This window comes from Gymnogyps californianus, chromosome 4 (genome assembly GCF_018139145.2).
Source record: "Gymnogyps californianus isolate 813 chromosome 4, ASM1813914v2, whole genome shotgun sequence".
NCBI classification, from domain to species: Eukaryota; Metazoa; Chordata; class Aves; order Accipitriformes; family Cathartidae; genus Gymnogyps; species Gymnogyps californianus.
In genome coordinates this window covers 83,243,655-83,257,619 of record NC_059474.1, presented here as the reverse complement: position 1 = coordinate 83,257,619, position 13,965 = coordinate 83,243,655, and the positions used below count along the sequence as shown (strand labels likewise).

Genomic DNA, 13,965 nt, shown 5'->3' with positions numbered 1-13,965 from the left:
TTTGGTCCTGAACTGAAGTTTCCAGCTTTTGCAGCACACCTCGGTAAACACAGAACATTCCAGCTGAAAAACGTTCCAAAATTAAGATCACAAAACTTAATATGTATGTTATCGGGAATACAAAAAAAGGAAACAAAATTTTGTTTCGAAATGTAAATAACACAGTATGTAAATACTAAGCTCTGTAAACATTCTCCCCACATTCTAGATTACACCGATAGCATCCCTCAGTTTTTTAATTGGATACTTGTTTGTGCAGTAAGGTAAGGGATTTGATTTGTGAACAAGTGAAACATTTAAGTATAAATATCAGATTGAACCTGTGGTACGTACTTGTAATTATTCTCTACAAAAAATGCAACGCATGAAGAAATTACGGGAACTATGAGCTGGTTATACAGTGGTCCTGAGAGTCACCCTAATTCTGGAGCTGGGATAGTACAACTCAGCAGCCTCATTGTTGCTGGACTGTAGAAAGAGTAATAAATTCGGCCTTCTGTTGCCTTCAGCGCCCTTACGGTGCTCAGATATGTGTCATTCCTGCTACAATGTTCATACGCTTTAGTAATAATGTCTCAGAAATAAATTATTTGTGTTGGACCTGCTCCACAAATCTCAGCAGTGTTTAGGGTATGGACACCATCTGCAGGGGGGTTCACGCTGCTTAAATTTCTCCATGCAAACTATGCTCTCCTTTCTGTTTTCCAGAGTTGGTGGGCTCGCTCAGGCTAAGCACGCTATCTCCTGCTGAATGCTTAGGTAGGTGCAGACGAGCGATCGTATAACAAACAGGCTCATCTTGCATAGAAAATGGTGGAAGCCCCGCTGCTCGAGTAACTTGAAGCTAAATGAATAATTTTGGAAAATACCACAACAGAATATAAGGTCAATTTCTCTTGATGACAGACTACACAGAGTGATAAGTAATGTTTCCCGATATAGGATGAGCATTTGTTTTAGTATCAACTCAGAAGATTTTTCTTTTTCCTCTGATCAAACTAAAGAATAGCTGGTATTAATTATTCTTAACAATAACCTGTTTAACATTAGGTATTGAAAAAGGCATCTTCCAAGGTAGATAAATCTAACTTCTTGGTCAGCAGCCGTATGGAGGGGCATCTCCTGAGTTTTTTTAATTTTACTTACGGTAACAGATTTCCTCTCATAAGTAGACTTCATTCAACTCCAGTTCTGTCGAGTGAATAAATGCAAATTCTATTGCCCTAGGATGATTTTTTTTTTTTTTCTGATCATAGGTGGGGAGGCTTTGATCCCTCACATTTGCTAAGGAAGCTCTGAGATTCCTGGAAAACTTCCATGCCAACAGATGCCCAACAAAATGGTGCCCTCTAAAGGTAATTCGCACACACCGACAAGCTACAAGACAAACCGCAGTGGGATATTTTTTACTGTACTTGGGAAGCAAATATATTGAAGGAAAAACGGGTGGAAGACGTGCATCTCTTAAAGAGACTCTTCCTTGCACCCTGCTTGGTTCACAAGGGAGGAATGCACATAACATTCCCTTGGTCCGTAAGGTTCAGGGATCTGCTTATTCAATTAAACTTAAAGCATGAAAGCCAATCTAGATAAAGATAAGTGTTCAAGATGAATTCCTATAGTTATCTGAAACTTTTGCTCCTATAAAATTTGCTTGCTTATTTAAAGAAGGTTTTGAAGAGAAACCTGACATGTAGACTATGACAAACTGGAACGTGAACCACTTGAGCACTGAGGTCAACATTCCTTTGAAAATGTGTGTAATATGTGATTTGCCTTGAAAATTCAAAGAGTTGAGAGTGCTGTTGTCAAGAGACTGTACTATTATCAAGGTAATAGTCTGTCATACGAAGTTTGTTACAAGAAATAGTTTATAAAAGCAAAAGCCAGCAATGACGAGATGACATAAAATAGCTTGTTAACATTTTCAGAATGGTGATAAGAGACATTCAAGGCTTCTGAGAAATTAATGAGTTGGCACTACTACAAGCTGAAAGACTTCTGTTGAAAAACCCAAACCGTATTTTGAGTGATAGTTTGCAATGGCTTGAGATTGCAACTCCTACTTGGTGATCCCAAGACTAGAACTGCAGGATGCCGGACAGAAAAGAAAAATCTTCCCTGTCATGACTGTCACCATCTTCCTGACGCTGGGGTCCACACGCCAGGATGGCCTGGCGCATCCTCTTTGTGAACAACCGCTCAGATACCTGCCTAAATACCCTGGATCTGAGCCTCCACAGTCTCCCTTGGCTTCCTCCACTGTTGGGGTTTTGGTTTGGGGTTTTTTTTTTGGCTTGTCTTTTCTCTTCCTGCTCATTTCGCTTCATCCTAAAGATTTTTATTCTGGGTTCAGCAAGACCTACCCATGTGTGCGCTTACAAGAAGCCGATGCCGGCTCTTTCCCCCTTATCCCTCTTAGATGCAGGAATAACAGCAGGACTGTTTTTCCAGATCATCTGAAAGGCGTATGTCACTTGCAAACAGGTTCAGCCAGTACTGCTTCTAATATAGAAGACTGTCAAGCTAGGATGGGAGCGAGGGGGACAAAATCAGCTCTCTTACAAAAGTCTACAGGGAAGGGGGGTAAAAGGGTTGTTGTGCTTAAGTCTGACTTAAAACTTAACATTGTAAATATACTGTGGTTTTTTTTCCTTCCTATTTTGAAAAAAAAAACCCACCCAAACGTTAGCGGCGATAGAAACTTTAAAAGAGCATAAACCAGTAAGAACTTGTCGTGAATCCCTGAACCACGCTTCTCCGTTCAACTGTGTCAGCGTTTCACTTACAACCCGTTTCTCGCAGAGCCCGAACGCCCTCCGCTCGGCACCACAGGACAGGAGAGAAGCCCGCGGCTCCCCCCCGCCCTCCCCGCTGGGCATCGTTTCGCTTCCTCCTCTCCCGCCTAGAGCTCTCCGAGTCGGGAAACAGCACCCGCGGCCTGGACAGAGGGGTGAGTAGCGGCCATCCGCACGGAGGACGCGAGGCAGCGGAACCCCCAGCCCCCCGACCCTCTCACCCCCGCCAAAAGCCCCCTCAGGCCGCCGAGCAAGCGGAGCGGGGTGCGCAGGCGGTGTTTCCCGGGGAGGGGGGGCACCCCGCTCCGCCCGGCACCGCCGGCGCCTCCTGGGAAGGGGAGGCGGAGCCCCCGAGCCCCCGCCCGTCGGCCATGGCCGCCGCCGCCGCAGCGCGCCGCGGCCTGGCCGCCTTGCTGCTCGGCCGCCGGCCGCCGCTGCCGTCCTGGCTGCCCCCGCCGCCCGCCCGCAGCCTCCCCAGCGCCGCCTTCGCCGCCGCCTTCAGGCCGGGGCTGGGCGCGCCGCGGGCTCCCGCTCCGCTTTGCCCTGCCGTCCGCACCTACAGCCAGGTAGGGGCCCGCGGGGACGGGGCCTAAAATGGCGGCGGGGGGTGACGGAGGGGACCCCGCCGGGCCGCTGCCCGGGACGGAGCCGGGGGACGCGAGCGCGGCCTGCGCCGTTGCGCGGGAGTCGGGCGGTCCCGGAGGCGCCGCCTGGGTACGTCGGGACGACGGCGGACCGTCAGCGGGGCCCGAGGACACGTGCGAGGGGGCGGCGGGCAGGGCGAGCCCCGGGGCGGCGGGGCCCCGCGCCCTTATCCCGCAGCAGCGGGGAGGCGGCTGCAGCGTGCGCCATGTGCGGCAGCCGGCTCGCCCTTGCTGCTCCCTGGCCTTGCCCTCCCGGCGCTGCACAAGGCCCAGTGAGCATGCACCTCCCTCAAAAGCTGAGCGTCGCTGGGTACCGCTGCTGAAAGCTTATATACCGCTTATTAATTTGGGTGGTTTTTTTGTTTTGTTTTGTTTCTTTTTGGTGGCAGGTTACAGATGCACCGTCCCAGGAGGGTCGCCTCTCAGAGCAGGAACCGGAGTCAGCCAAGACAGAAAATGACAATGTCTTTCTCATCAGGGCGCAAGGATTCCCCTTCTCCTGCACCGAGGAAGACGTGCTGACCTTTTTTGATAGTATGGGAGTTAATTTTCCTGCGTAACTGTTCAGCGTGGTGTTAGCGAACCAAATAGTTAATGATTAGTTAAAGAAAATTTAAAGACCGTTAGCCAGAGAAAGATGAGTTTTTAACACTGCTGCAAAATTATTCACCATTTACACAAATAAAACAAATAATCACCTTCCAAACTGCTGGACAATGACTATAAACTCATCCTTATGACATTTTATATTTAATTGAGCAAGTGTTTCCCTTGTTAGTCAGTGTCTCCACAGTAAAGGCAATCCAATTCAAAGTGATTCCTTTAAAGACCATTATGGTTGGCTTTTTCCCCAACTCCCTTTTTTTAAACCAACTGGAGTGGTTTTTACTTACTAGTTTAAACTTCAGGGTTGCTTTCTGATCTTAATTAATAGGCTTGTGCATACCTCTGCAGGGCTGATCCCTCCATACTGTAATGTTATGACACAGCCTTCCAGAGTAGACTAGGTGGTCAGATCCAAGTTTTTAAGTGGTTTAATAACCTGCCAAACTAAATCGAGTCAGTTTGAAGTCCTAGGGGAAAGGAACATAGAGCAGGTAGAACATAGCTATAGAGACTGAAAGACTCTCAAGCATTTGTTCTTGATTTCAGATAACTCAGAAACAATTAAGTTTACCAACAACATGAGAATATATATTATCCAGCTGTGGAAGCTAATGGATGTCAAATCAGTTTCTTATCTATGATAAGCATTGTGTGTTAGAGTTAAGGTTAGAAATAGGAGTTTCCTATCCTTTCTTTCAAGGCAGTATCTTGCACTGCTGAGGGGGATAGCTCTATGCAGAATAGTCAGTTTTCATCTGCCATCAAAAGACCCCCATGTGTGATGCAGTTGCGTATGTTTCTGTATCATGTGTTCCTTGATTTCTAGGCTGTAGAATTCGAAACGGTGAGAACGGCATACACTTCCTCTTAAACAGGGATGGGAGACGCAGGGGGGATGCCTTGATTGAGCTGGAGTCGAAAGCAGATGTCCAGAGAGCCTTGGAAAAGCACCTGAGGTATATGGGCCCACGCTACGTGAAAGGTGGGTTTGAAACAGCAGAAGTTACATTGGAAGAAAACTCATGATAAAGCAAATAAGAACTGCTTGAATAGTGAAGCGGGCTGGTGTGTGAGCAGGCAGCGTGGAGAGATGCAGGATGTGGAACAGAGTAGCAAATTAGCCAACAAGGCACCATTAAGCTAAAACTTCCTAGGCTGGACAGGAAAAACAAAGTGGTTTGTGCAGCGAGGGGCACCATTGCAGGACCACGGAGTATGGGGTGGGGGAAGAAACATTAGGAAGTTTTGGGGGGGGGGAAGAAGCTGCCTTAGAAGAATGCCTGCAGAATGCCACCTTCTGAGTACGGTGAGGGAAAACGTGTTTTGTGCCTGTATTCCTTGCAGTTTTTGAAGTACACGATAGTGATGTGGAGGGCTTACTACAAAGCCTGCGGGATGAGTCACAAGCCATAAGTGATGGAGTTGTACTACTCAGAGGCCTTCCGTTCAGCTCCACTGAGGAGGATATTGCAGATTTCTTCTCAGGTAACTCAGCGTAGTCTGCTCTTCGCTAATGAGGCATTTACTTCTCCAAGTTCATGCTTAGATCAGCTGTTGTTCCTCTAAGTGAGAAAATCCAAAGCACACGCGGCCTTGAACACCTTAAACAGTATAAGGAGTTGCTGTCCCCCTGCAGCTAGAAGTAACTAAAGCTTTCTGAACAAGCTTTTGGCTGCAAGGTTTTCTTACACCTTTAACTTTCTGCAGGTCTAACTTAGGATCAGTACTTGCAGCACTCTTTTTTGGGGGGCCAGGGGAAGGGAAGAGAGGAACCTAGATCCTATTATCTGCAATTGGATTGCTACCAGTGCATAATTTGGCAAAGTTAAGAGAGGCAAAAAAGCCTGTATGATAATTAGAGTACAAGTGAATGTAGCATGGGTATTCACAGCTGTATAATCATGACAGATCACATACGCCACTTAAAACTGTTAACAGCAATTTTTTTTTTTTAAATTACTGGCTTGTTCATAGTTGTGAAAATTAACTGCACCAGTTCTCAGCTGAGCAAGTATTGCACAGTGTGTGCACACATGCTCATGTCCCATGCTCAGTGCTAGAGCAATCCAGGAGGTTGCTGCCTGCATTCATTAGGAAAGAAGCCTTTCTAGGTTTTAGCAAAATAAATTGACCTTTCCTTAGGTAAAGTTTAAGTTGTAGACTACACCAAACCAGTTCTTCCCCCAACTTCTGCCACTGCAAGTAGACATGCATACAGAGTCCTGTAGCTCTAAGGCTCATAATAACCACCATTGTGCCAAAAGCAAAGGCCGCTGATAATAAGTTTTTTAATTAATAACCAGTAGTTCAATATTTTTGAAGGCATCTAGTAGCAGAGTTATCACAATGAGATGACTAGAGCAGTAGCGTGGACAAGGTATTTCCATTTCTTCAGGAGCTTTGGGAGACCATTTGAGAAAGTAACAAGGTGCAAAGAGGTACGCAGAAGCATTCCTGAAAAAAATAAGTGTAGTAGCCCAGCCCAGTGTGTGCTCTGTCTCATGTCAGATATAGCTATTTACTGGATTACAGGCTCCCCAAGAAGATACTATACAGCACAAAAATTGAAGTTCAGTGAATTTGACCTGGGTTTTAAAGAGATGGGAAAAAATTACCATAATAATAGAAGATTTCAGGAACATTTGTGCTCTGGACCTCCTTGTTGTCTAGAACTTGGGTTCACTTGTTATTTTAGTAGTTACTTGAAGCCTCAAGTCAATACATTATTGGCAATTAAGCCTTCTGTGAAAACTAACTTGAACAAAGCAAATAAATTGGAGTTAAAGAGTTTAGAAACAGTATGTAGGCCAGCATGAGCAGTTGTTTCAGAACTATTTAACTGCCCGAGTAGCTTGTCAAAAACCAGAAGAGTAAGGAAAAAGATGTCTCTGAGCTATGGCACAAGTTCCTGACAACATAAATGCCTTTTTCTCCCCGCCCTTCTATAGGTTTGAAAATAACTGACATAGTTTTTGTTTACCGGGGAGAAAGAAGAACAGGAGAAGCTTTCGTGCAGTTTGCAGCTCCTGAAATGGCAGCTAAAGCTCTGTTACGGCACAGGGAATATATGGGAAATCGGTAGGTACTTCACTGGTGTTCACGAGGGTAGAAGAACATGGTATGAAGCATGCTCTGTGACTTACAGCTTGCTTCTTACCAGGTGAAACAGCTAATCTTAGCCTATCCCATACTCACATTATTATTAAGGAAGCTTCTGCCTTTATTACCCTTAAAACCTGGTACTCAGACGTTAGATTCAAATTTCAGTAGAAATCATAGCTAAATTTTTCTTATAGTGGTGTCAGACTGTTACTTTGTGGCTTAAAACATTTCTTTTTTAACAACACCCTCTGAAATACTTTGTGTAACCCAAGCGCTACCTCCTCTGGTGATGTTTTCTTTAGAACTTCGACAAAACCAGAGAAAAGAAGATGAAGCGTTTTGCAGGCTTCTGTGCGCTGCAGAGGCACCTTCAGCGCTCGTAGCTTGGGGCAATTTGGGGCCTCTCAGAGAAAGTCGCAGTTCTTTTGAAGTGTTCCTGAAGGCAGTCCCATCCCAACAAAAACGGGGTGATAGCATTCGGAGTAGGGAACACTAGATAGACACCGCCTGCCCCATCACAAGTGCACAGGGATCCTCTGCCTCCTACAGACATTTGCCCCTGCCAAATTTCCCCCGGGTTCCATGGTGCTTTCCGCAATTTTGGCAACCCTCACCCTTCCCTTCAGCCCAGGACCAGGCACACTCAGTGTCTCTACTGGGAGAGTACACTGTACGAAGCACAGCTTACCACTCACCTCTGGCTTGAATCCATTCCCGACGTCGACTGCTGGCTGACATTGTGCAGTCGTCAACCTCTTTGGTGACCACATCCACCTGGGCTGTCCTCCTTCCTCAGAAATCCATGTTTAACCATTTTCTTCCAGAGCACTGAGCCCTATGCCACACACTTACCTCACAAGAGCCTCTCTTTTCTCAAGCGGAACCATATACCACTTTTTCCCAGAATCACAGAATCATTTAGGTTGGAAAAGACCTTTAAGATCATTGAGTTCAACTGTTAACCTAAACACTGCCCAGTCCACCACTAAACCACATCTCTGTGTACCAGATCTACAAGTCTTTTAAATACCTCCCGAGCTATGCTCAGGGAAAAAAAAAAACCAAACCAACAAGATTGCTTTTACCCTGCTGAGCTTTCTGATTTTTCTTTAAGAACCTGCTAAGTTCTTTTTCTGACCACCCGATAACAAAAAGCTCCTCCAAACCTTACCACCTCTCCTACACAACACCTACTTCCTTTCTTCTACTTCCTTACTTCCTGTTCCCAGTCTGCTTTTCCTTGTGTTCCTGTCCCCCCCGCCCATATTAAAAGAAAACAGCTGCTCTGTAGGTGTGCCCAATAATTGAATTAACTAACACACTTCCCTACCCTCCAGTAGAGATTAATTAATTCTTGATCTGCCATTAATTTTTTTCTTGTCACAATCGAACAAGAGCTGACGCGACTCACCCACCCGAGCTCATATACCTCTGTTTCTGTGTGATTAGCCAAGAAATGGAGTGGTTTCCAAAACTGCTGTCACCTTGCTGTTGTTCATTCTTCCTGGGCTATCAATTTTATCCAGAAATGGCCTTCAACTGTGCACAGTACTGAGCGTGGGTTCATGGGAGCTGAGCTGTCAGCTCGCTCAGCCTGTTCGTGGAGTTACTTCCCTTACTCTGCCTGCTCTCTTCAGGCAGGGAGGAAAGCCCCCTCACTCGGATGTCCATATTCTCTTCTTCATCACATTATTCCTTCAGTGCTGGGGAAATGGCCTAGTTTAACACTGCTAGTTAAATTTGTGTGAGGCCCAGCGCATAATGTTGCCAGCTCTCTGAAAGACTCGCACAGGCAGCTCTGAGTTAAGGGGTTCTGGGGCAGGTAACTAGAAACATAGGGCATTATTATTTTATACTTTGGCTAAACTTGCGAATAAGGGTTTGTTGGGGTTTTTTTTTTCTTTCTGTGGTGTAAGTGGGATCTTGGTAGAGTCCCTTAATGTTGCGTTACATACTGGTGTATTCTCCCCATGACTTTCACGCACCCCCTGTTACATTTTATTCCATCAATTTCATAGCTATATGTAAAATCTTGCGGCTCCACTGAAGTATCTGATATGACCCTGGGCACCTTCTGTGTCTGCCTGTTTCAGTAATCTGTTTTGGGGCTGAGTGTTCTTTTTTTAATTTGGGGTTTGTAGAAATTGGAAAGCGCAATTTGCAGAGGTGCAGCGAGGGGAAAACAGCCTCACCTTTTCCTTTGAATTCTAGATACATAGAAGTGTACGTAAGTAGAAAGCATCAAATGCAAAGGCATGTGCCTTATGACAAGCAGATGGTGACCTATCCCAGAGTGAGAAAAGAACATGAATCTGTTTCTCAAGAAAGGGGATTGAGCGACATGGGAGGCTCCGATGCTGAAAGAGAAAATAGTGAGTCCCTCCCTGTCACGTGTGTTCTTTGAGGCCCCTTCATTTTACCCTGATGGTCTGCTGTGAGCATGACCCTGCCTGTCTACAGCTTTCACGTGAGGGAGGTGATAATTGCAAGCATTAATGTTTTTTTCTCCATTCCACAGAATTGTGCAGGGAAGGAACAGAAAGCTCCGGGCATGTTTTAGAATCTGGGAACACCTCATCGCCACTGCACTTTGTCCACATGAGGGGTTTTCCTACCCAAGCTAGTGTCCAAGACATAATAAATGTGAGTAACAGTAAAACTGAATGAAATTCAGTTGTCATTACCAGTGCAAACCCTTGATTAATTGTTACAGATGAAGTGACTTCAGATTTTTAATTTATCTGCAGCTGTGTTAGTCCTTGGTGCTGCGTGGCTTCAGGCTGAATGTGTTTGGAAACGTGAGCTTGCCGAGGGTTACAGGCTCCCCAGGGTAGCCGTGGCCTCATGGGCACAACAGCGATACGCTCGTCTCCATGAATAAGAATGGATTAAAGATTGCTGGGCTGTCTTAATATCCGTCACTTTGACTCGAGTAGCCATTTATAATCTTAGCTAGATTTCAGATTCGCTGATTGTACAAAAAGGAATTTCAGAATCTTTAATCTCAATTTTACTTCATTTTAATAGCATACAGTGTCACAGAGCGAATGTACCTGCACTTAATGACTTTGACTTGTACAGAACACGTGTGCTGTGTGAGGATTTTTGTTCCTGTCAGGAATTACTCTGCCAGGAGCTCACAGAGGGTGGGAGGCTGTGCGCCGTGGGATAGGTGACTTGGGTGTGCCTCAGCTTCACCCAGGTGGAGAAGGGGGGCCTTTTGCTACTCAAGAGCTCAGACTCCCCCATAGCTGGACAGGCTTTACGAGTAAAACCATCAAGTTTCTCGGTAATAGGGTGCGTTACTGCTCTGTTGTTCCTTTTTCACCAAACTCTCTTTTGTTTTCCTCCTTTTCAGTTTTTTGCTCCGCTGAAGCCCACAAGGATCATGGTAGAATACAACTCCCATGGAGATGCCACAGGAGAAGCGGACGTGCATTTCGAGAGCCACGAGGACGCGGTCGCTGCAATGGCTAAGGAAGGGTCACAGCTGCGTAAGTAAAGAGGAAGGGGTCTTACGACCCCAAGACTGAAATCCTCTGGTGGTCTGGCACAGCTTGTCAAGCTGCTGTTAACACCTAGTGCAAAAGGATCATCTTAAATGTAGATTTCCAAATTACCCTATAATGTGACATTGGCTTTGCACAAAAAAAAAGAAAATGTAACACGTACAAGTCACTGAAGGCAGACTGCCTCTCTCAAATTGTTCCCCAGAGTGCAGTGCCATTGAATTATTCCTGAATGAACATCCAAAGGAAAAAGAAAACTGCTAGTGACAGCGGCACGGTCTCAGATTTGGTAAGTACATCCTTCTTGTCTGTTGTTCCTGTTCCATTTTTTAGCAATGTGTGCCTCAGGCTTACTATTTCTGATTTTTTGGATTTCAACTAGCTTAAAGGCTAAAATTTAGAGTGGCTGAAGGGGATCATCTCAGCTAATCTGAGGTCAGGCGTTGAGCCTGGACCCTCAGGGCTGCGAATCCACATTCCATGGGATAAAAGCCCTGTGGCAAGGGGCAGCAGCTCCTTTCTGAGGTTACAGCCAGAGCCGGCAGCGGTTGCGGCGCTGCCCAGACACTGCACAGCTACGCAGCAACTTGCCCTCTCGCAGCTGAGGCCTGCTGGAGCGTGCAAGAGGGCTTGCTTTGTTTCCTTCTCCCTTTTAAACTCTGCTAGTGTGATTGATTAAAGGTTCTGATGGGGTTGTATTCCCTGGCCTGGAAGAGGAAACGTGGCTAAACATTTTCCATGGATGTGGATTAAGAGTAATTGGTCTTGTGCCTGGGGGCAGGGGCAGCGTTACTTACAATTATTGACAACAGAGTTTGACAAAGTAACATTCTTTGGGTTTTTTTTTTTTTCTTTTTTAATCCATCCCCTCTCAAAAGCAGGCCAGTAGCCTAGCTAAGCGTGGTAGCCTGTTTTCAACGCAAACAGGTTGTAATGTTTTTCACGATGTTAACCTCGGGGCCGGGGCGGGAGGCGTCCTGTAGTGGGACAGGTTTCGCTTTTTTTGTTGCACAGAAACTGTGTATCTCTCCTTGCCCTTGACAAGAGAAGAATTGCAGGCTGCTTTGGGTGTGAGCGTGAGGGAGGTGGCCCTGCTGCAGAGGCGGGCATGGTGCGGTGCAGCAGTTCTTGCTGCTGAAACACCATGAGGTCACGCTCCTTACTGCAAACACAAGACAGCCCTCCCTGCTGCAAAAGAAGGGTTTGCCAGGTCTACAGCCGTGCAGCAGAACGTTTGTACCAGGGAAGAAGTTTCCTGTGACCTTTATGGAAGACCCTGGCCAACTTGTAACGCTTCCATGAATTCCCATCTGCAAGTGGGGGGTGACGGTCACTGCTCCCCGAGGTCCTGCCCCTCACGGCAGCAGTAGGGAGGGCAGGCAATCCCCCCCCAGCACCCCACAGCCCCAGCAGCTCTGGATTTTTAATTTAGGCCAGGGATAAGCTCTTGGGGCAGATTCAGGATGCTCACCTAGCTGCCATCTACATCCCCCACCGCCTTCCTGCCGCCTTGGCGCAGCAACATCCACAAGAGTTTCTGGCCCCTGCGCTGGGACTCGGCCCCAGCAGAATTAAACCCCCCCCACGCCGTGTGTGTGTGTATGTGTGTACTGCAGCCCCACATGAATATGTCTCGCTTCTTGTAGATGTTTGTGTCATCTTACCTTTTTTGGTGAGATCTTTCAGTATTGCCACATTCTCCTACTCTATTATTGGAGACGACAATTCGGAATTAAATGCAGTGGTGCATTTGAAAAAAGGAAAGCAGTAAGCTGCAGCGAGGTAGTGACTTTTCTTTTTCCTCTTCCTTTCTTTTCAGGCCAAAGCGAACACATTCCTTGGGTATGAGCGTAAAGATCGAGTACGAGTGTCGCTGCTCAATAACAAGGATGAACTGTATAAAATGTAGTTTAGCGTTGTGTAAAAGCACGTAATAAATTGTGTTGATATACTGTGGAAAGATCGTCTGTTGCGAAAGCAGCAGCAGCTGTGCTAGAGGAATGGCAAATGCTGCAGGATGGAGCAGTTCTAGGCTCCAGCTGCGTAATGGTGTACAAAGCATTAATAAAACACGAGTATTCGCAATTAGCAAAACCAGAGCAATTTAAGATCCTCATACGCAGAAGTCAGCAGGCGCGCTGTGTAGTATAGCCACTGCCTCATCCCTCCTGCCACGCTTCTCAATCTGCGTAGAGCATCTGTCATCCGTTACTGGTTTTGAAATGCTTTCCTAGGCGTAGCCAAAGCAGAACGGGATGGGAAAGACCACTCAGGACGTGGGATACAGATGATCAAGTTTTTATTATTGTGCGGAACAAAATTAACATCAGAAAAATTGCCCTCTGCTCCCCCCGATCCAAATGTCCGGGTGTCAGCCCACACTCTAGCATTACAAGCAGTACCTGAGCAAACGTGCCTTCAACATTTGCAGCATCACGAAGCGTCGCATCCAGTACTTAGAGGCAGAGACATTCGCTTGGAGTCGGAGGCACCAGGAAAGAGGCAAGTGCCGACAGGGACGGCTGGCAGCGCGCGCAGTCTCGCTCCGACCTTTCTAAACGCCCGTTTCCGTCGCAGCCGCCGGAGCTGTATTCGGAAGGGTTTTCAGCCACCTCCCTGCTCGTTCGTAGGGATCTCGTGTGACTTCAGAGGACCTGCTCAAGAGCTGTCCTGCTTTTCACGTCAACAACAGTCACAGCCTTCACTTCGAGCAAGCAGAGTGGCAGCCGCTCCTGCCGGGACAGTCGAAAGCTGGGTACGGGTCACAAAGAAGCTGTCGCTTCGCAGCTGCAAAATGCTGGGCGTACCAGCGTTAAAATAATTTACAGTAAGGGCCCGGTTTCCAGTTTAATCCTCTAACACGGAAACTGCTTGGGTCTCACTTACTCCTTGGGGCGTGAGTCACGCTGGGTTGGGATGCAGGAATTTGAAATCCCGTAGATGCGTACAGTATGGACGTAAAACTATTAACACGAAATTCAGTGTCTTCTCCGTTCAGCTCCGGTGTCTCATCCCTTCAGAGCAGTGTGCCCACGCTTGAATTCTAGGCTTTTCGTATTTCAACACTGTTCACAACTACTGATCTACTTGAAGGGATAGCAGCAAGGAAATGTATCTGGTAACCACATGAGGGGGAAAAAAAAAGCAGAAAAAGAAGAACTATTATTTAAAGTTGCCCCCCCTGTGAAGTGCTCTGGCTCTGAAGGGCACTAAGAGGAACTGGAGAATTTGGGTGGCTGAACACACCGAGGCCTAGAGGGAGCTCGAAGAGAGAAATTCCTGGTACAAACTAGCACCAACCACGTA

At 46.7% G+C, this 13,965-nt stretch overlaps 1 protein-coding gene across 1 annotated transcript; it reads left to right on the top strand.

Annotated features, from left to right (window-relative positions):
* Positions 1-3,169: 3,169 nt before the first annotated feature.
* GRSF1 (G-rich RNA sequence binding factor 1) lies at positions 3,170-12,762 on the top strand. The gene is made up of 10 exons (XM_050895273.1): positions 3,170-3,364; positions 3,832-3,976; positions 4,875-5,030; positions 5,393-5,533; positions 6,997-7,126; positions 9,362-9,522; positions 9,669-9,793; positions 10,509-10,644; positions 10,865-10,948; positions 12,479-12,762. Exons 1-9 carry the CDS (start codon positions 3,170-3,172, stop codon positions 10,921-10,923), a joined length of 1,248 nt encoding a protein of 415 aa, XP_050751230.1. The 3' UTR covers positions 10,924-10,948; positions 12,479-12,762.
* Positions 12,763-13,965: the final 1,203 nt, after the last annotated feature.